The following is a 21,681-nucleotide window of genomic DNA, read 5'->3' as shown; positions in this document are numbered from 1 at the left end:
GAAGATAGAGAGAAAATGAAAGATGTTCCCTATGCTTCAGCCATAGGCTTTATCATGTATGCAATGCTGTGTTCCAGACCTGATGTATGCTTAGCAATAAGTTTAGTAGGGAGGTACCAAAGTAATCCAGGAGTGGATCACTGGACAGCGGTCAAGAATATCCTGAAATACCTGAAAAGGACTAAGGATATGTTTCTCGTTTATGGAGGTGACAAAGAGCTAGTCGTAAATGGTTACGTCGATGCAAGCTTTGACACTGATCCGGATGATGCAAGCTTTGACGGTGGAGATGTCAGTTGGTGCAGTTCTAAACAAAGCATCGTGGCGGGATCTACATGCGAAGCGGAGTACATAGCTGCTTCGGAAGCAGCAAATGAAGGAGTCTAGATGAAGGAGTTCATATCCGATCTAGGTGTCATACCTAGTGCATTGGGACCAATGAAAATCTTCTGTGACAATACTGGTGCAATTGCCTTGGCAAAGGAATCCAGATTTCACAAGAGGACCAAGCACATCAAGAGACGCTTCAATTCCATCCGGGACCAAGTCCAGGTGGGAGACATAGAGATCTGCAAGATACATACAGATCCGAATGTTGCAGACCCATTGACTAAGCCTCTTCCACGAGCAAAACATGATCAACACCAAGGCTCCATGGGTGTTAGAATCATTAATGTGTAATCTAGATTATTGACTCTAGTGCAAGTGGGAGACTGAAGGAAATATGCCCTAGAGGCAATAATAAAGTTATTATTTATTTCCTTATATCATGATAAATGTTTATTATTCATGCTAGAATTGTATTAACCGGAAACATAATACATGTGTGAATACATAGACAAACATAGTGTCACTAGTATGCCTCTACTTGACTAGCTCGTTGATCAAAGATGGTTGTGTTTCCTGACCATAGACATGAGTTGTCATTTAATTAACGGGATCACATCATTAGGAGAATGATGTGATTGATTGACCCATTCCGTTAGCTTAGCACTTGATCGTTTAGTATGTTGCTATTGCTTTCTTCATGACTTATACATGTTCCTACAACTATGAGATTATGCAACTCCCGTTTACTGGAGGAACACTTTGTGTGCTACCAAATGTCACAACGTAACTGGGTGATTACAAAGGAGCTCTACATGTGTCTCCAAAGGTACATGTTGAGTTGGCGTATTTCGAGATTAGGTTTTGTCACTCCGATTGTCGTAGAGGTATCTATGGGCCCTCTCGGTAATGCACATCACTATAAGCCTTGCAAGCAATGTAGCTAATGAGTTAGTTACAGAATGATGCATCACATAACGAGTAAAGAGACTTGCCGGTAACGAGATTGAACTAGGTATTAAGATACCGACGATCGAATCTCGGACAAGTAACATACCGATGACAAAGGGAACAACGTATGTTGTTATGCGGTTTGACCGATAAAGATCTTTGTAGAATATGTAGGAGCCAATATGAGAATCCAGGTTCCGCTATTGGTTATTGACCAGAGATGTGTCTCGGTCATGTATACATAGTTCTCGAACCCGTAGGGTCCGCACGCTTAAAGTTAGATGACGGTTATATTATGAGTTTATGTGTTATGGCATACCGAAGATAGTTTGGAGTCTCGGATGTGATCACGGACATGACGAGGAGTCTCGAAATGGTCGAGACATGAAGATTGATATATTGGACGACTATATTCGGACACCGGAATAGTTCTGGGGGTTATCGGATGTATACCGGAGTACCGCGGGGTTACCGGAACCCCCCGAGGGGTTAATGGGACTCATGGGCCCAAAGTGGAGCAGAGGAGGGGCGGCCAGGGTAGGCCGCGCGCCCTCTCCCCCTCTAGTCCGAATAGGACAAGGAGGAGGGCACCCCCCTTTCCTTCCTCTCCTCTCTTCCTTCCTTCCCCCTCTCCTACTTGGACAAGGAAAGGAGGGAGTCCTACTCCCGGTGGGAGTAGGACTCCTCCTGGCGCGCCCCCTCCTGGCCGGCCGGCCCCTCCCCCTTACTCCTTTATATGCAGGGGCAAGGGGGCACCTCTAGACACAACAATTGATCCTTGAGATCTATTAGCCGTGTGCGGTGCCCCCCTCCACCATATTCCACCTCGATAATATCATAGCGGTGCTTAGGCGAAGCCCTCCCGGCATAAGAAGGAGTGACCCTAACGACAGCCCCTATAATAGTAGACAACATGTTTTAAATCAGACTGGACTGAAAAGAAAGATCTTTCCACACAAGAGTGGAAGGGATCCTTTAGAAATAGTTCCTTAGCAGGTTCATGTGTTCCTTGTTTACGTAGCTCTTCTGTTGGATCACGTAGCCCCTCCGTTGGATTACGTTGAGCATCATCATCGTCACCACACCATCGTTCTGATGGAACTCTCCCTCGAAGCTCGGCTGGACCGGAGTTCGAGGGACGTCATCGAGCTGAACATGTGCTGAACTCGGAGGTGTCGTACGTTCGGTACTTGGATCAGTCAGATCGTGAAGACGTACGACTACATCAACCGCGTTGTGCTAACACTTCTGCTTTTGGTCTACGAGGGTACGTGGACACACTCTCCCCTCTCGTTGCTATGCATCACCATGATCCTGTGTGTGCGTAGGAAAATTTTGAAATTACTACGTTCCCCTACAGTAGTCCTTCGCCCTTGGAGATCCGAGTGAGCCAATGACACTTCCAGGTTATATGGTTGGACGGCTTCGCGCCGTTGTGGAACTTGCAGGGGGCATCGAGGGTTTGCTCGTAGGAGAAAGCAGGCTGCCAAGCCGGCTTGCCGCCTTTCTGATGCTTGGGTATGGGCTGCCCTTCTGGCGGCTGGTCTTCGACTATTGCCACTTGCCAGCTAGTGGAAGTCAGCATCAGGGCCTTGCGTTTATTGTCATTCTGATGCGAGCGTCGATTGGTGTCGCCAGCCGACGTTCTCGGAGCCGGAGGGAGCACCTTTCCAGAGGCGTCCACCCGGAGCTTCGACTCCATTGAGGATTCGGCAGTGGCGTACTTGTCTGCTATGATCAGCAGCTCGTCGAGTGTAGCCGGCTCGTCACAGAGGAGTCGGTGCTTGAGGAGGGTGCCTTCCCGGCACCCGGTGGTGAAGTATTCTATAGCTTTCACCTCGTGCACCCCTTCGCAGGAGTTGCAGAGCTCGACCCAGCGCGTCAGGTAGTCGCGGCTGGACTCGGTTGGGCCTTGGACGCACAGAGAAAGTTGGCGGGGCTTTGGCGCCCGCTTGTACGTGCTGGTGAAGTTGCGGATGAAGACTTCCATGAAATCGAGCCAGCTGTTCACGCTATAGGGCATGAGGTTGTTCAGCCAGGTGCGTGTCGTGCCTTGAAGCATGAGGGGGACGTACTTCACGGCAATGCACCTGTTGCCATTTGCTATGCTGATTGCAGTGGAGTAGTCTATCAGCCGGTCTTCTGGCTTCACCGAGCCGTTGTACTTGGGCGTGTCTCTTGGGAGCGAGAACCCTTTGGGAAAGGACTCGTCGCGAATGCGGGGACCAAAACAAGACAGGCCGACATCCTCCTCCTCTTCTAGTGCCAGGGATCGCGCCAGGCGGTTGATCCGATGGCGAGCGCCATTCTCGCCGATTCCCTCGCTGTGGCCCAGCCGGCCGCTGAGCGTCGGGTGCTCAACAGGTGGCGGGAAGGGATATCTCTCCTGGTGGGGCAGAGGAGGAGGCAGGTTATCACCTCGCCGCTCCACGGCTTGTGGGCGGCCTTCTTCGTCGCGCTCGATGGTGAAGCACGTCCGACTGCGGCTAGCAGCCGGCTCCTTATCCTTTCGCTCACGGGCATCGCCTGTAGTTGGCGTCCGAGAGGTCGCACCGTGCTCTCGGCGAGGGGGAGGACTCTCAGCGCAGGCGCCGGCTTCTTGCCGTTCTGCGGCCGTGTCGATGAGCTGCTGGACGCGTCTCGTCATGCAGCATAGCTCGTCACCGTCCAAGCCTTCCAGCTCATCTGCTGCCGCCTGGGCAGCACGCAAGTTCTCGAGCAGTGTGGCGTAGACTGGGCGGTCGGCCTCCAACATGCTGGCGATGGCCACGCCGCACTTCTTGATAGCGCCAAGCCGGCTGGGACCGCCAGCAGCCGGCATGCCGAAGGCGGCACGATCAACCTCATGTTGATAAGCCTTAGTGAGGCGTCTCATGGAGGCTATCTTCTTGCCGTCCTCGATGAGGGCAAGGCGGTGGGCCTCCAGCGTCTCGGCGTCGGCGTCAGCCAGAATGGGTGCGGACAGGTCGTGCAGCGCCGTCTGCAGAGTGTCATGGGCGTTCTCGCCGGATGCAGTGCCGTGGCTGATGACCAGCACCTCCGTGACGGTGCTGCCGCTGCTGTCGATGCGTGGAAGAGGGTCGTCGATCACCACCACGTTGGTAGGGAAGGCGTCGAGGGATGCCGTGTCGGAGTCGACGAGCATCGGGTCGGTGGAGCCGATCAACTCCAAGTCGGAGGTGGGCTCGCTGGCAAGGTCGAGCTTGCCAAGGAGGTTGATGAGGCAACTCTCAGAGCTGGCTGCACTCGCGTCTGGCACGGGCTTGTCGGAGAGGTGGATCTCACCGAGGAGATCGGCGAGGCAGCTCGCTGCACAGGCGGCGTCGACGCCATGCAGCACGTCGGGGCAAGCACCATCGGGCGTGCCGGGCTGTCTACGCTCGCTAGGAAGGAACAAGGTTCCCGTCTAGAGCAGGTCTCCGGACGACGGTGCACCTGGCCCCACGGTGGGCGCTAAATATCGGGTTGTAGGTGCGACATATGCCAAAGGATGGCTAATCATTGTGGGAGCCAGTAAGACATCGCCGGTGCGTGGAAATGGGATAAGGCAAAGACATGCACGCCGGCGAATCTTACCCAGGTTCGGGGCTCTCCTAGGAGATAACACCCCTAGTCCTGCTCTGCGGGGTCTCCGCATGATCATTAAATCAGTAAGTAGCTACAAGTGGCTCCTTGAACTGTTTTGGCTAGAGGAAGAAGGGCACGACTAGCTCTCCTCTTCTCTCTACGTGGTGTGTGTAGTTCTAATGGATCAACCCTTTGCATGGGTGTCCTCGGGGGTTTATATAGGCCTACCCCCAGGGGTACAATAGTAATCCGTCTGGGTGTGGACCCAGGCCGTCAGTGTCTGTGGGCGCCCGCTTCTCCGCCGGCCACTGGGGCCCGCCGACTGCCGGCCTCTTGGCCGACAAGCTGGGCCCACCGCCTGTGGTCCCTGTCGGCCGCTCATCACTGTAGCCTCACCCTTGATGACGATGGCTTTGTCGGGGCAAGCATGGCTACAGTGCCGCCGCCTGGCGGGCGTTCACTGTAGCCTCACCCCGTCTTATCTGGTTAATGGTGCACAAACTTCTAGGGTGAAGGTAGGCCGACTGTTGGGAGCCAGCCTTCCTTCATGCCGACTAGTCTTGCCAAGCCACCCTCTGGTGGCTCTCTGGCAGGAGGGGCCCGCCGCCTGCGGGCCGTACTGAGAGCTAGTCGTGGGGGCATGGTATCTCTGTCATGGGTGATGTCATGGTCAACGTGGCAACAGTGCCGCACCGGGCGGGGGATGGCCGCCCGATACGGTGCACTGTGGCCATGCTCGCTCCGGGATTCGGGGGTGGCAGGCTTTACTGTAGCCACGCCCCGTCTTGTCACCGTTATGTGGGTGCAAACTTTGAGGGTGTATGTCTGGCCGCCTGGTAGGAGTCGGCTGATACGTCTCCAACGTATCTACTTTTCCAAACACTTTTGCCCTTGTTTTGGACTCTAACTTGCATGATTTGAATGAAACTAACCCGTACTGACGCTGTTTTCAGCAGAACTGCCATGATGTTGTTTTATGTGTAGAAAACAAAAGTTCTCGGAATGTCCTGAAAATCCACGGAGGCACTTTTTGGAAAATATAAAAAATACTGGCGAAAGAATCAAGACCAGGGGCCCCACACCCTGTCCATGAGGGTGGGGGGCGCGCCCACCCCTTGGGCGCGCCCCTGTCTCGTGGGCCCCCTGAGGCTCCACCGACCTCAACTCCAACTCCATATATTATGTCTCGCGGAGAAAAAAATCAGAGAGAAAGTTTCATCGTGTTTTACAATACGGAGCCGCCGCCAAGCTCTAATCTCTCTCGGGAGGGCTGATCTGGAGTCCGTTCGGGGCTCCGGAGAGGGGGATTCATTGCCGTCATCATCATCAACCATCCTCCATCACCAATTTTATGATGCTCACCGCCGTGCGAGAGTAATTCCATCGTAGGCTTGCTGGACAGTGATGGGTTGGATGAGATTTACCATGTAATCAAGTTAGTTTTGTTAGGGTTTGATCCCTAGTATTCACTATGTTCTGAGATTGATGTTGCTATGACTTTGCTATGCTTAATGCTTGTCACTAGGGCCCGAGTGCCATGATTTCAGATCTGAACCTATTATGTTTTCATGAATATATGTGTGTTCTTGATCCTATCTTGCAAGTCTATAGTCACCTATTATGTGTTATGATCCGACAACCCCGAAGTGACAATAATCGGGATACTTCTCGGTGATGATTGTAGTTTGAGGAGTTCATGTATTCACTATGTGCTAATGCTTTGTTCCGGTTCTCTATAAAAGGAGGCCTTAATATCCCTTAGTTTCTGCTAGGACCCCGCTGCCACGGGAGGGTAGGACAAAAGATGGCATGCAAGTTCTTTTCCATAAGCACGTATGACTATATACGGAATACATGCCTACATTACATTGATGAATTGGAGCTAGTTCTGTGTCATCCTATGTTATAGCTATTACATGAGGAATCGCATCCGACATAATTATCCATAACTGATCCAATGCCTACGAGCTTTTCACATCTTGTGCTTTGCTTATTTACTTTTCTGTTGCTATTGTTACAATCACTACAAAACCCAAAAATATTACTTTTGCTACTGTTACCTTTATTATTATACTACTTTGCTACTAAATACTTTGCTGCAGATACTAAGTTATCCAGGTGTGGTTGAATTGACAACTCAACTGCTAATACTCAATAATATTCTTTGGCTTCCCTTGTGTCGAATCAATAAATTTGGGTTGAATACTTGACCCTCGAAAGCTGTTGCGATCCCTTACACTTATGGGTTATCATCGGCCACTCTGGTGGCCGCCTGCTAGGAGTCGGCCCACCTTGGGACGGCTTACTAAACCTTGCCGCCTTCTTGCAGCCGGCCACGAGAAGGCGGCCCTTCGTCTTGGAAGCTTAAGGGGCGCGGTCGGCCCGTTGTTTTGAAGAACCAGGGGGAGTGGATAAGGCTACCTGTGGTTATTTACTCCGACAGTTTCCGTGCATTTCCAATGTGGGATGGATTTTTGGCTCATGGGTACCGATTAATTGACTTGCCGAGGATAGTGTAACTAGGAATGTGAGAAGAGACGTCCCTGTCGACGTTATCTCAAGCATTGACTGGTTAGAGATACTGTGAGGTAGTTGAAAAAAAAAGGTAAAGATCGGTAATCTAGAGAGGAACCTAGACTCATCTGCTCTCGGCGAACAGTAAATTGAAAATTTTAATAGAAAAATTAAAAAACTTTTGAGATCTTTAGGCATCCAAGATGCTCAAATGCGTCAGGTGCATGTAAATTTTCATTGTCAAATGACATCCGAGGAGCTTGTGGCAAAAAAACATCAGGTGTACACGGTGCTTTTGTTTTCAATTTTTTTTAACAATAGAATTATGTTTTTTTGCCATGCACTCTTCATATGCCATTTTTTAGCATCAGTACAGACACAAGCGCTCATATACACGCGCATACACTTACCCCTATGAACGCACGCACGCACACCCTACCCCTATGAGCACCTCCGAGAGACTGGGCCGGCATATCATCTTGAGATTTACGAAGTCACCGTAGGCGCCTCGTCGTCGACGGGAACGTCTCCTCCCACTGAAAACGCATCGCCGGAAATCCTGAAATAAATCCAGGAATAATGCGAGCACCAGGATTTGAACCCTGATGGGTTGGGGATACCACTGTCCACCTAACCAACTCAACCACAGGTTGATTCGCCTCTTCATATGTCGTTTAATCATGAGAATTTGCACGCACCTAGTGCACCTTGACGGTCTTTCGTGCCTAAACAAGTTCAATTTTTTATTACTTGTTATATTTATTTATTTTTTGAATTGCTACTCTCACTATAAGTACAAAACATAACTAAAACATGGAAGTACACACAAATATGTCATACGTGGGCCATACATACTAGAGGCTTTGGCTGATACATGAGAAGCGTGCATATTCGCACTGATTTTTCCATTGCTTAGCACATGACATTAATAGTATGCGCACAAGTTTAAACATTAGGCTTGCCATAGTGGGAGTAACTTATACTAGTGTCATGCATATGGCACTAGTCTAAATTACTATGTTCATAGTGCAAAGTACTTCCTCTGGTCCTTTTTGATACGCATATAAGATTTATCTAAAGTCAAACTTCATAAAGTTACATCATTACCTCCTTTTTGTTTGTTTCTCTAAAACGGTGCTCAAAATTAATCACTGGAAATTCGAGATGCTAAACATGTTGCAATGCACAGGATCGAAGGCCTACACGGTACTGTGGATTCGTGCAACGGCGCTTGGTTTATAATTGGGGATTGATCGGCAGTGCAATGCACACGAGGAGAGAGCACAACTGCCAATTTCTTGAAGAAAATTGGAATGTCGCATGAAACAAGGAATGATGCTCTTGCTGTTTCATACACATTTTCCATATATTTTGAGATACATCCCGTATAGTCTTTACACTATAATCACAAATATATCAGTTCCAAAACTTATGTACTAGAAAAAAATTCACTATTTTCGTTCACTTTCTTGCTGCTGAAACCAATGAACAAATCAATCAAGCAACCTCAAGTAATCCTTGAGGTCGGTGGGGAAGTAAGGGTACTGCCTCCAAAAACGTCGTGGATCCTCACCGTCTTTTACTTCAGAGCGGCATATACACAACGCTTCTTTTTCAATGTTTTTTAAGTAGATTTTTTTGCCATGCACTCCACATATGCCGTTTGATCACAAAAAATTGCACGCACCTAGCACACCTGGCCGTCTTGGGTGCCTAAACAAATTCAGATTTTTTATTACTTTTATATCTTTCTTAAATTGCTGCTCTCACCAAAAACATAATACATAACAAAAACATGGAAGTATACATGAATATGTCATAAGTGGGCCATGCATACTAGAGGCTTTGGCTGACACATGAGGGGCGTGCATATCAGCAATGATTTTCCATTGCTTAGCAAGTTTAAGCATTAGGCTGGTCATAGTGAGAGTAATTTATACTAGTCATGCATATGACATTAGTCTAAGTTACTATGTTCATAGTGTAAAATACTTTCTCCGTCGTTTTTATTGTGCATATAAAATTTATCTGAAAACAAACTTACGTAAAGTTATATCATCACCTCCTCTTTAATTGTTTCTCTAAAATAGTGCTCAAACTTAATCACTGGAAATTCGAGATGCCGAATAGGTTGCAATGCATAGAATCGAAGACCTACACAGTAATGTGGATTCGTGCGGCAGCTCCTGGTTTATGATTGCGGATCGATCGGCACTGCAATAGCGCAGGAGGAGAGAACACAACTGCCAATTTCTTGAAAAAATTGGGAATGTCAAAACCATTAAGATGGACGTAAGAGGGAATGATGCTCTTGCTGTTTCATGTACATTTTCCATAATATAATAGATACATTCCCTGTAGTCTTTACATTATAATCACAAATAGATTAGTTCCAAAACTTTTCTACTATAAGAAAATTCACGGTTTTCGTTCACTTTCTTGCAGATTACCCGATACCAATGAACAAATCAATCGAGCAACCTCAAGTAATCCTTGAGGTCTGTGGGGAAGCAAGGGTACTGCCTCCAGAACACGCCGTGGATCCTCACCATCCTCACCGTCTTTTGTTTCGTAGACGGCGCGCTCTCGACGTGCAGCAGCCCGAGCAGCTTCGCCACGGCGCCGGTGAGCACCATGTCCTCGAGCACCTTCTCCGACTGCGCCACCATGGACACGAGCCACAGCACCTTGACGGCCAGCTGCGTGGCCAGATCCGACACCCGCAGCATTGTCCTCGCCACGGCTGCCACCGACAGGTCGTGCTCGGCGAAGGCAAGGCGCCCCTCGGGGCACTTGCACAGCCGCTTGAGAAGCAGCAGTATCCGCTCGGCGACGTGGCGGTCGTCGGCGTCCACGACGAGGAGCTCGACGAGGACGTGCACCGCGCCGACCTCCACGGCCTTGGCGCGGCCGCTCGGCGACCGCTCCACCACGTCCAGGAGCACGTCGAGCGCGCGCGAGCTGAGGCGCGCGGAGACCTCGTCGGACAGGAGCTCGAGGAGGGACTTGAGCACGTCATCGACGTCGATGCCGGCGGTCCAGTGGTCACCGGCGCCGGCACTGGAGATCTTGGTGAGGATGTCCATGGCGTGCAGCCTCGCCTCCGCGCTGCCGCGCTGGAGCAACGCCATGATGGGCCTCAGGCACTCCGGCGCAAGAACGAGCCCCACCGACGCCTCGTCGGAGAGCGGGAGCGCGGCGAGCACCGCGGCAGCCTCCTCGCACACCGTGAACGCGGAGAAGTCGCCTCCCGCGCCGCTCTCCGCCAGCGCCTGCGCCATCACGCGCCCGACCGCCTCAACGCCGCCCGAGGCGACGAAGATGATCTGCATGGCCACGTCGCCCGCCATGCAGCTCCGCATGCTCTTGAGCGCGGTCACCTTGAACGGCGTCTCCTCGAGGTCGCCCAGCGCCGACCGCAGCCGCTCCTCCTCCAGCATCCTCGTCAGCGGCGTCCCCAGCTCGTGGACCGGACTCGACAGCGACGATGTAGACGGCGACGACGAAGACGAGGAGGAGGAGGAGGAGCCGCGGTCGAGCCAGGAGGAGATGACGCGCGCGAGGGTGTGGTTCGGGGTGAGGTCAAGGTTGGCGAGCGGCTGCATCGTGGCCGGGCAGGTGGTCCGGCCGTACGAGAATAGCCAGCGCTCGATGCTGCGGCGGTCGTAGGTGACGCCGGTGGACACCGTGACGGGCTCCTCCATGAGCTCCATGGAGATGGGGCACAGGAACAGGTGGGGAGGCTCCTCCATGTCCATGTCCATAGATCGCGATGCACACCACACCAACTCGTACTAATGGCCCATCCCCATTCCAAGTCTATATGAAGTAGGAGTAGAAATGATGCGAGGAGGCTATATATACAACATAGGCCCGCAAAAAAAAAGGCTATATATACAATAGGCCGGCAATTCTGCGAGGGAATAGTCAAAGGGGTCATAATTGAAAGAGATGCTGGCAATTAGTGCCGAGGAAGCTTAATTCGGGGGAGATTCATACTTACTGATCTAAACCTTATTTTATTGGATTGTTAACCCTGGTTTCATTCTGTCTCTGTTCATACTGGTTTTGGTAGCCGGCGGTTGAGTGCCTAGCACGACGGTGCTTGGCAGCGTGTTCCCTATCCTCAACGTGAGACGCGCTATGAGATTTTCAGGGAGAAAACAAGGGGATATGGGGCGCCATTTGCTCCAGGTCAATGCCGAAAGTTTTGGTTTTACATTCAAAGTTAAGAAGAAGATACCTATTCGCTGTTCCGTTTCAAGTACTACTAGAGGCAGTGGGGAGAGTGATCTTTAGGCTGGTCACAATGGGGAGGAACTTAGGAGTAACATCACACACTTCAATACAACTTTGCTTATGTGTCATATATTTAATGAAGAGAGAGGTGCTTGTGGTAACTAGCTAAGTTACCGGAACATCACACACTCCAAGAAACAATGAGTCTATAACCTAATAAATACATTGTTGCATGACACTACATAGATGTTCCTACCCACTGTGGAGGTAGTAACATAGTCTAGGAAAGTGTGTAAGTTACTAGACTATGTTCTTGCCCATTGTGACCAGCCTTACTCAAGTTTGTTTCAGGGAAAAAAAGTAGTAGCATTCGTTGCAATTGGGGTGGTGGCACCTGAACCAATGGGCTAAGAAAAAGACTGTCAAAAGAGAGCCTGAGAATGACACCTGGAACTTGGCTGTGGCTAAACTGAACGATCGCACCGAGTTCCTCGGATTCAGAAAAATTTAAACAGAGTCAAAAGATTTGTCTCGTCGATTAATTAAGAATAACAAAAAGCTGAGCGAAAGCTGAGTTCCTTGGATTCATCGATCTGATAGACGAGGCACTCAAAATTCTTTGCTACAGTAATAACTATTTCCTCCCTCTCATAATATAAGCTCTTTTATTTATTTATTTTGAAACGGAGGCAATAAATTTGCCCCGTCCGTCAACTAAGCAGAAGAGAGTTTTTCAGTTAATTAGCGAAAAAATTGACGGCACATATAAAATACCCACACACGCCGCTCCACGGAGGGCCTGTCGAGACAATACAACGACGTGAGGACGGAGGGAGTAGTAAGTAACACACGGAAGGACTCGGAAGGTGGGAGAGGAATCCAAATGCGGTGGTGCTACACACGGCATGCTTCCAGCCTATGGAAACACACGCATCCTTCTCTCTCTCTCTCTCTCTTTTTGCGGGTGACACACATCCTTCTCTTGCAAGCAAGCCTACCTCATATCCTCCTCAGTCCACCATTTCCGACGTAGCACAGTACATCACAAACGGACGCTTTCCAGATCTATAATTTTGACCGGCCATTAAGCTCCCTTCTTGCAAGCATACTATATGAATCAACAGCAGCCCATGATCACAGGGAATCATCTCCAACCGTTGACTAACCAAATACAAAACCGACCCGGATAATTATCACCGACCGCATGGCATTATAATACTCGGCCGTTGCATCTCACTAGCCTGCTGTGAGATCGCAGAAAGTCCTGCGGGTGATTCCTTCTGCGAGTTTCCTTTTACATGATACTCCGGCTGCTGCCACAGACAAGCGTATCACAGAGATTTGATATGTTCCAGCTGGGGATTTTTCAAAGTACAAGGTTTGCATGGAGTCCGCCTCCAGATTTCACCTGTGGTAAAAAATAGGAAGCCAAGTGACCTTATCTCATGTTCTGACGCAGTTGACATCTTGATTCCAACCATTCATTTTAGATCGGATGGTGAGCGGAGGTGGGAAAATAACTCGAATGCAGTTTCAGGCTATAGAGTATGATATTGTTTTTAAAATGTATTGTATTTGCCTCTGTTTTTAGAATTAGAGTAGCTGATTAGCTCTAATGACGGACGGAAATGCGTTGGCTGACAGCGCAATATCGTTGACCGAATCGGCAAACGTGTACCGTTTGCAAGCACTGCCTACAAACAGAAGGAGATAGGCCCAGACGGTGAGACGATCCACACAGGAGGAGGTAGACCCACCGCCACCAGCAAAAACATGATGCTAGTTTTGTTATGCTAGATTTGTTAACACTTTGGCCTTCTATCTCTCTCTATCTATGAGGAGGCCGCACATCTATTTCTCGTGGCGACCAAGTGCACTATTGGTAGTTGTTATTGTATAGCCGGGAAAATACCCGTCCCCCGCGTCGCCAGCGGCGACACGGATGGAATCCAATCCCTCTCCGCCGGTCAGCCTCCTCGCCCCTCCCCTCTCCGCCGCCGTCGCCGGAGGATGCCGCCGGGCTAAGCCCGTGTGGCGGACGGCGGCGGCGGAGGCGCTCTTCTCGCCTGGCGGCTCTCAGTGAGGAGGCCCGGCCCCCTTCGCTGCGCTACGTGGATGCGCGTGGCCGACGGGCTTCCGCCGGCGCTCCTCTCCGGCTAGGCGGGGTTGGGTGGCGCCCCCCTTCTTCTCCGGTGCCTGGAGCATCCTCCTCGCGTTCAACTCCGAGCCGGCATCTGGCGGCCCTCTTGGCGATCCATCGACGGCAGCTCGCCAGATCTGGGCGAGTGCGGCCGGATTCGGCTCTCCCACGACGGTGGGCAGTTGTGCCTGCTGGGTTCTCCGACTGGCGGCTGAGGTGTGGCTAGGCAGTGCGGCTGTGGTGCGGGCTGCGTTCGGGTTCGGTCCGGCAGCTCGTCCAGGAGGGATTCGGGACGGGGTGGCAGCTCTCCCCCCCCCCCCCGGCTCCGGTGTTGCAGTGAGGATCTGCGGCTTCGTGGCAATGCAGCGCAAGGTGGGTGCCAGATCTGCTGGCTATGGTTGCGGTTGCCGGGGCGGCGGCCCCGGATTTGGTGGTGGCGGCTTCGGTCAGGGGGCGGTGCGTGCCTGGACGTGGCGGACCGGGGGATCCTGCGGCCAGTTGGAGTCAGACGACGTGCCTCGGTGCTCTACGAGGTTTGGTGGGTGGCAGTTTGTGGCCGACCGGTTCGGGCAGTTGGTGGACGAGCTTCACCAGGAGAAATCCTATCTCCGGCCTTTGCCGGATGCGGCGGCGACGACGCCCGCAGGCGCCGCTCTCTTTCTTGGAAGCGTCGATGCAGTGTGTTGCCTCTCCCCTCTTCCCGCGGCCTTGGCTCTGGAGGGAAACCGCTGATCCGCGGGATCAGGCGATGAAGGCGCCTTCACGTCTTCTTCCTCCTTTGGGGCATCGTCTTGGAGCCGGCTACAACTAGAGACCGGTGGTTGACGGCATCTTTGCCGCGGTGGTTGGCGGCATCTTCGCCGCGTGGTTTGCTGAGGAGGCTGTTTCGGGGGCAATGATTTCTGTATGGCAACGATGGCGGCGTTGAGAGGAGCTTCGGTTGCGGCTCGGGCTTTGGTAGTCGGATCTTCCCGACGTGTCCGAGGTGCTCTTCCGTGGGTTGCCTGGTTGTTTTGAAATCGGAGCTGCGGTGGAGTGAGTCCAGGTGGCGACGATGACAGGCACTCGGTGGTCGTATGTGGTGAGCACGGTCGGCGCAAGTACTGCATATTTCCCTTATGATGCTCATCGGCAAGTCGGAGCTGTCGGTTGTTTGTGCGTGTGACCATCTGTTGGCATGTGTCGTCGTGGCTTGTGCAGCTGTCCTGCAGCTCTGTGTTCCATGTCCGTGGCCAGGTTGGCCGGTGGTGCCCATTTGTGGGCTGGATTGTGTCGGTTTTAGTCCGGTTTTCTGTCAATTAACCGGACAATTCTTCTTCTTCTTAATCAATGAAAATGGCAAGTCTTTTGCCTCGTTTAAAAAAAAGTGCACTATTGGTAGAGGTGATAGGGTGAGCTCTTGGCATGACAGGTGGACCGAGGGGCGAAGTGCCCACAACATCGCATCTAATTTTCCTCATAAACGGGGTCAACTTGTTTAGGCTTTTGACCCGGCTTCCCTTATAAACTGGATCAGCCAAAGCTTAAGGGGTGACTCTTGGCTTTGGCAGCTTTTTGAGCAATATATTCAGGTGGGGGTACTCCCCCCCCCCTGACCATTAAAAAAAAAACATCGTCCCTAGTTTATATCCATTCGTGAGGGCTAGATGTGGTATATTGAGATATGTGGCGGACGCCCTGAAGGAGGGCAAATGGGTTAAATACATCAGAGGGACCCTTTCTTAGATGCGTTCATTGAATTTATGGAGCTTTGGCGGCTTATCCAGAGGGTACCGCCGGTGAGTGATGTGGAGGATAGCTTCACATGGAGGCTGACGGTGTCACCGTGTCAGGTGTTTACACTACTAGATCAGCTTATCGTGTGTACTTCTTTGGTACCGAGAATGCGGACTATGCAGTGCTCTTTGGAAGAATGAGGCTCCTCCAAAGGAATGGTTCTTCACATAGCTTGTGATGAGAGATCGATATTGACCGGCAAATCGGCTCGTGTGAGGTGGTATGCAACATGCAGCATGCCTGCCCTGCAATCTTGCGCCGGAGACCATCAACCATCTGATGGTGCAATGCCCATTTTTTTTAGATGAAAGGCATAAAGCCCGACTTCAAATTAATGAAGCCATCAACCGGCTAGGATACATGGTGCTGATTATTACAAGGCAAAGCTTGGAGAAAAACTGAAAGATTACAAGAGAGATCACACTTCGGCAGACCAAAGTGCAAACTTGCCATTACAAAGCAAACAAGACCAAGCCGCCGGAGGTACATCGCAGACCAGAACAACGAATACAGAGACATCCACGGGGCACCGAACAAGCAGAGTAGAGGAGGATCGTGCCTGCAGGGAGGAAAACATTGGATGTGCCACAACCCGGATGTGCACATGCTAGAGAGGAGAACCCATCTCCTCTACATCCAAGCCGTGCCACAACACGGGGATGCCGTAAACCGGCCAGCGGAGCACGAGCGCGGCAGGGCAGCAACCACTGAAGGATAGCAGGGCACAGCACCTCATCTCCACCACCACCGGAAACCCGAGCAAGCACTGCACCGCAGCCGCCACCAACCAAGAACTGCAGGCACCCAACCCAACCCCTACCCCTAGCCGACGCCTCCAAGGAGGAACACGACGATGGAGCGTCGTCGACAGCCGGCCAAAGCCTAGATTTTCACCTGGGGAAAAACAGGGGAGGGGGAGGTGGAGGGGGGGAAACTCAACGCGCCCTCAGGAGGGGATTCGGAGCCGATGCACCGCCGACGTCGAGGTCGATGCGGAGTCGACCAGGGGATTCCCCCGTCCCAATCTCCCTCCACCGCACCTCAGGGGCCAGATCTTGCAGCACGGGCGCGCTGAATCCGGACAGGAGAGGGGATGCAGAGCAGACGAAAGGGGCCGGAGATCCGATCTGGCGGAGCCACCGGAGCAGCCCGCAGCAACGAGGTACCTCCGCCGTCCAACCGCCGCCCGCACGGCCGGAGGGACGGCCAGCACCCACAGCGCCCTCCACCGGAGAGAGCGGCGCCACCCACCAGATCCAGGGCCGCCGCCCTGGGAACCAGCGCTCCCTGCGCGGTCCTAGTTTCTCTTCCTCCGTGGCTTCAGACTTGGGAGCATAACTCCAAATTTGAACATCAATGCAAGAGAATGGTGGTGCTCGATGGGCAACAAGTTCCCTTGTGCTACGGTGAGAGAACTGGTTTCGAACTTAATTGTGGGGTTTTGTAAGCTTTGGCAAAAAAAGGAACACCAGAGTGTTCGATGGTAAGGCATCGACCGTATAGAGAGTTGTAAGCTTAGCGTAGACGAGCACAAGCAGTGGGTGCTTGCTAGGCGAAAGGAGGCAAGCATTAGAGAGGAGCAACTTAGTTCTTTGTGGTGGGTGGTTTCGATCTGTTTTCTCCTTTGGGTGCCAAAGAGGGGAGAATATCATTCGGAAAACAAATTCAAAAAAAGCATTGTGAAAACCACATTTGAAAGTTTCGAAATAATCTGAAAAAAATACTTGATGTCAAGAGGGTGATGATTTATTGCCATGCAAAATTTCAAGTTGAAACACATTGAGAAATGTGAGCTATAAAAAAAAATTAGCCCTGAATAGTGACGTTACTGCTCGGCACTATTCAATGATGATTTTGTTATTCTCATAGCTCACATCCCGTAATGTGTTTGAACTTGAAATTTTGCATGGCACTAGAACATCACCCGCTTGACATCTTCTATTTTATTCTAAGATTTTTTTTGAAACTTCAAAACATCTTTTTCACATGGTTTTCACTGAATGATTGTTTTTGTATAATATTATGCCTTTGCACTCATAGTGTCACGCCCAAGATGCGATCCTATCCTAAAGGAACTCGAAGGTCCCACCAAGGATAGAAGCGCATCTTGAAGACGCTTTTGTAAGGTGGATATCATTACATCAACATTACATAATAGAAAGGGATACATACATAAGGCATACCATGCCACACGAATACACCATCATCTTACACAAGAGCACCATCCGACTACGGATGAAACACAAGCAGAAACTCAAACGACATCCACCCTGCTAGCCCAGGCTGCCGACCTGGAACATATCCCCTGACCGAAGAAGAAACCGAAGGAGAACTCCAAAATAAGCAAACATCGCTCTCGCGTCAGGATCATCGCATAAACCTGTACCTGCAACTGTTGTTGTAGTAATCTGTGAGCCACGAGGACTCAACAATCCCATTACCATGGGTATCAAGACTAGCAAATCTTAATGGGAAAGGAAGGGGTAAAGTGGTGAGGTTGCAGTAGCGACTAAGCATATATGGTGGCTAACATACGCAAATAAGAGCGAGAAGAGAGCAAGCGGATCGGTCGTGAAACTAGCAATGATCAAGAAGTGATCCTGAACTCCTACTTACGTCAAACATAACCCAAAACCGTGTTCACTTCCCGGACTCCGCCGAAAAGAGACCATCACGGCTACACACACGGTTGATGCATTTTAATTCGGATCTGGTGTCAAGTTATCTACAACCGGACATTAACAAATTCCCATCTGCCGCATAACCGCGGGCACAGCTTTCGAAAGTTTAAACCATGCAGGGGTGTCCCAACTTAGCCCATGATAAGCTCTCGCGATCAACGAAGGATATTCCTTCTCCCAGGAAGACCCGATCAGACTCGGAATCCCGGTTTACAAGACATTTCGACAATGGTAAAACAAGACCAGCAAGACCGCCCGTTGTGCCGACAAATACCGATAGGAGCTGCACATATCTCGTTCTAAGGGCACACCGGATGAGCCAGACGTCGGGTTGGCATAGACCCTGGTTGCCCAGGGGGCGCCGTACATCGCTCGGTTTGGACCAACACTTAGACAAGCATTGGCCCGGGGGGGCTAAAATAAAGATGACCCTCGGGTTGGCCGACCCAAGGGAAAGGTATAGGTGGTGGTGAGGCAAATGGTAAAACCAAGGTTGGGCCTTGCTGGAGGAGTTTTATTCAAAGCGAACTGTCAAGGGGGTCCCATAAATCACCCAACCGCGTAAGGAACGTAAAATCCGGGAACATAACACCGGTATGACGGAAACTAGGGCGGCAAGAGTGGAACAAAACACTAGGCATAAGGCCGAGTCTTCCACCCTTTACCAAGTATATAGATGCATTAATTAAATAAGAGATATTGTGATATCCCAACATAATTTTGTCCATCATGGGGCAATCTTCAACTTCACCTGCAACTAACAACGCTATAAGAGGGGCTGAGCAAAAGTGGTAACATAGCCAAGCAATGGTTTGCTAGGAAGGGTGCAAAAGGTTAGAGGCTGACATGGCAATTTGGGAGGCTTGAGGAACAAGTGATATGTAGCGCAGCAAAGCGATAGAAGGAAGCAACTAGCATAGCAATGATAGTAATGAGATCCAAGGTGACGTTCATCTTGCCTGAAATCCCGCTAGGAAGAAGAACGAGTCAATGAAGAAGACAAACGGACGTAGTCGAACGAATCCTCACGACTCCGGAACGAAACCGAAGCTAACGAGAGAAGCAAACCGGAAAGAAGCATACAACATGGTAAACACACAATCATAAACATGGCATGATGCACAAACAAGTATGATGCATGTCCGGTTTAAGAGCATGGCATGGCAAAGTGCAACGAACAACACTACAAATTAAGTGGAGCTCAATATGCAACGAGTTGCATATTGACAAAACACCACATTGACATATTTAGTTTAAACTCGGTTATGTACCCCAACAATATTAAATGTTATTAGCATGGCAAGGGGGTGAAGCATAAGAAAACTACCTAACTAGGCACGTTTAAATGAGGCCGGAAGAACTAACAACAATTCCGGAAACTCCTCATGTCTATATTTTAGATTTGGTACTATTCTGCCCTAAAACATATTTTATTGTTATTAAACAGGAAAATAAAGTCCACCATGTTAAACTAGGCATTTTCCCACCCCATTTACATATAAAGTTTATTTAAAATGGAGCTACGATTATTTAGTTATGAAATAAATCATTTTAACAAGGCATTTGAGCAAATTAAATGCAAATAGCATTTTAAACATTTTAAACATGGATGAAAGTGGCATATTATTAATCTACACAAAATTCTAAGCATTTTACAGGTTTAAATCATTTTAAACCGATGCACGGTTAATGAGTTATTATATGCATGAAGACTAGGGACTTTTCTGTAAAACCGTAATTCACTGGATAATTAGGCAAATTCGCAGACAAGAAAAAAACACTACGCGGGCCAAAACTGCTGGGCGGACTGGGCTGCTCACCATGGGCCAAGCCCAGTCGGTGGAGAGGAGCGTTGGCTGGGCTAGATCGGCAACTGGCCCGAGCGAGGAGGTTGGGGAGGCACGGTCAACGCCAGGCGCGTGCGAGCGGTCGTGGCGCTCGTCTCCAGCGGGACCGGTCAACGAACACGACGACGCACGGGACTCCGGCGACGAGGCCTTGGCGGCGATGCATGGAAGGAAGAGGCGGGACTCTGGCGCGGCAGGGAGCTCGGCGGACGGGGTCGAGCTGGAGGAGCTCGGGGCCTCAGGTGCGGGAGCAGAGGAGGCCAAGGCGAAGGTGGGCATGGTGTCGGCGGGACTTGGCGCAGAGGAAGGAGGTCCGGCGAGGGCACGCGGGTGAAGGGCGTCGGGGTGTCTGGTTCCAGATGTGGGGGTTCAGTTCAGGGAAGCGGTGGACGGAGCCAGCGAACGAAGCGGAGCTCCATGCTTCGCGCGCCATGGACGAGCTCCATGCATCGTTCCTGTAACCCACAACACAAAGAGAGGGCTAGAGAGATTAGGGAGGGAAAGGAGATGAATAAGAGAGAAGGGGGAGGAAGAAGGAGAGCGGGACGGCCTGGTTCTGGTCGACAGCTTGGGCCTCCATGGCCGGCGAGGGTTGGTGGCGAGGCGCTCGAAGAGGAGCCGAGGAGTGCGCTGGTTCGGGAGCGAGCTCCTCTCGCTCGGGCTCCGATCTAGATCGAGCGGAGAGGCAGAGGAGGCCCTCATGGCTGATGTATGGATGGATTTGGAGGGGGTCAATGGATGAACTAGATCGGGAGGTGGAGGTGACGGGTTGGTCTGGTGTTTGAAAAGAGTGAGGATTTTTGGATCGGGGAGGATCCCAATGAGGAAGAGACAGGAAGAGTGGCGGCGCGATGGGACAAAGGAGAGGATTTCTAGGGTTTGCCAAAATGGACTAGGGGTGGACTAATATATGGAAAGGAGGGGAGTTTGGATCATCCGATCGAAATCGGGCGGTCGAGAAAAATAGGCTAGGGGGTCCAAATAAGAAAACGGAGGTGTTTTAGGGATGTTAGGGGATGATCCGGACCCACCGATAACAACAATCCGGGTCGGGTTCGGGGAAGTTTTCGGACGCGCACAAAAGGGGGTCGTTGGTTGCGCAGAGAGGGGGTCTGAAAGAGGTCGACAAGGCAAATAGGTGTGACAAAGGTCAACGGAGACGAGGAAGAAGCGGCAACTGCGAACGACTACAGGTTTTATGAAAACATGCGGATGCAATGCACATGATGTCATGAGATGAGATGCATGTCATGAACAAAATGTAAAACAAAAGACAAAAACCCAACCACGAAGGAAATATCATATCGCAACCCCAAAAAGGCAAGAGTTGGAGTTACGAATATGAAAAGTTATATCCGGGACGTTACACATAGCTTGTAACTGACCCTCCCTCTCAATGAAAATGACAGACCACATTGGGTTGCTTGTTCTAAAAAATAACACTTTGGCAACCCAAATATCTTCATCATGCCGTAATCTTTGCAGGTCCCAGCGGGACCTCCTATATGCCGCGCGTTGCGGCAAGCAGTCGCCCTTTCGCACAGGGCGGCGCACCTGGGCCGAGCCCAATTGCAGTGGCGTCAATAAAAACATTGAAAAAGGAGCGCACGGGCATCGGGATTCGAAGATGCGTCCTCAA

General features: G+C 50.8%; 1 protein-coding gene across 1 annotated transcript; it reads right to left on the bottom strand.

Moving 5' to 3' along the window:
• Window positions 1-9,665: 9,665 nt before the first annotated feature.
• LOC123134367 (E3 ubiquitin-protein ligase PUB23) lies at window positions 9,666-11,161 on the bottom strand. Its single transcript, XM_044553634.1, has one exon. The coding sequence runs from the start codon at window positions 11,121-11,123 to the stop codon at window positions 9,828-9,830; it is 1,296 nt and encodes a 431-aa protein (XP_044409569.1). The 5' UTR covers window positions 11,124-11,161; the 3' UTR covers window positions 9,666-9,827.
• Between the last annotated feature and the right edge of the window lie 10,520 nt (window positions 11,162-21,681).

Source organism: Triticum aestivum, chromosome 6B, assembly GCF_018294505.1.
Source record: "Triticum aestivum cultivar Chinese Spring chromosome 6B, IWGSC CS RefSeq v2.1, whole genome shotgun sequence".
Classification (NCBI taxonomy): Eukaryota; Viridiplantae; Streptophyta; class Magnoliopsida; order Poales; family Poaceae; genus Triticum; species Triticum aestivum.
This window is presented reverse-complemented; position numbering and strand designations above follow the sequence as displayed.

Coding starts and splice junctions, on each gene's coding strand:
- LOC123134367 (XM_044553634.1), bottom strand. CDS start 11,123: ATGGACATGGACATGGAGGAGCCTCCCCACCTGTTCCTGTGCCCCATC.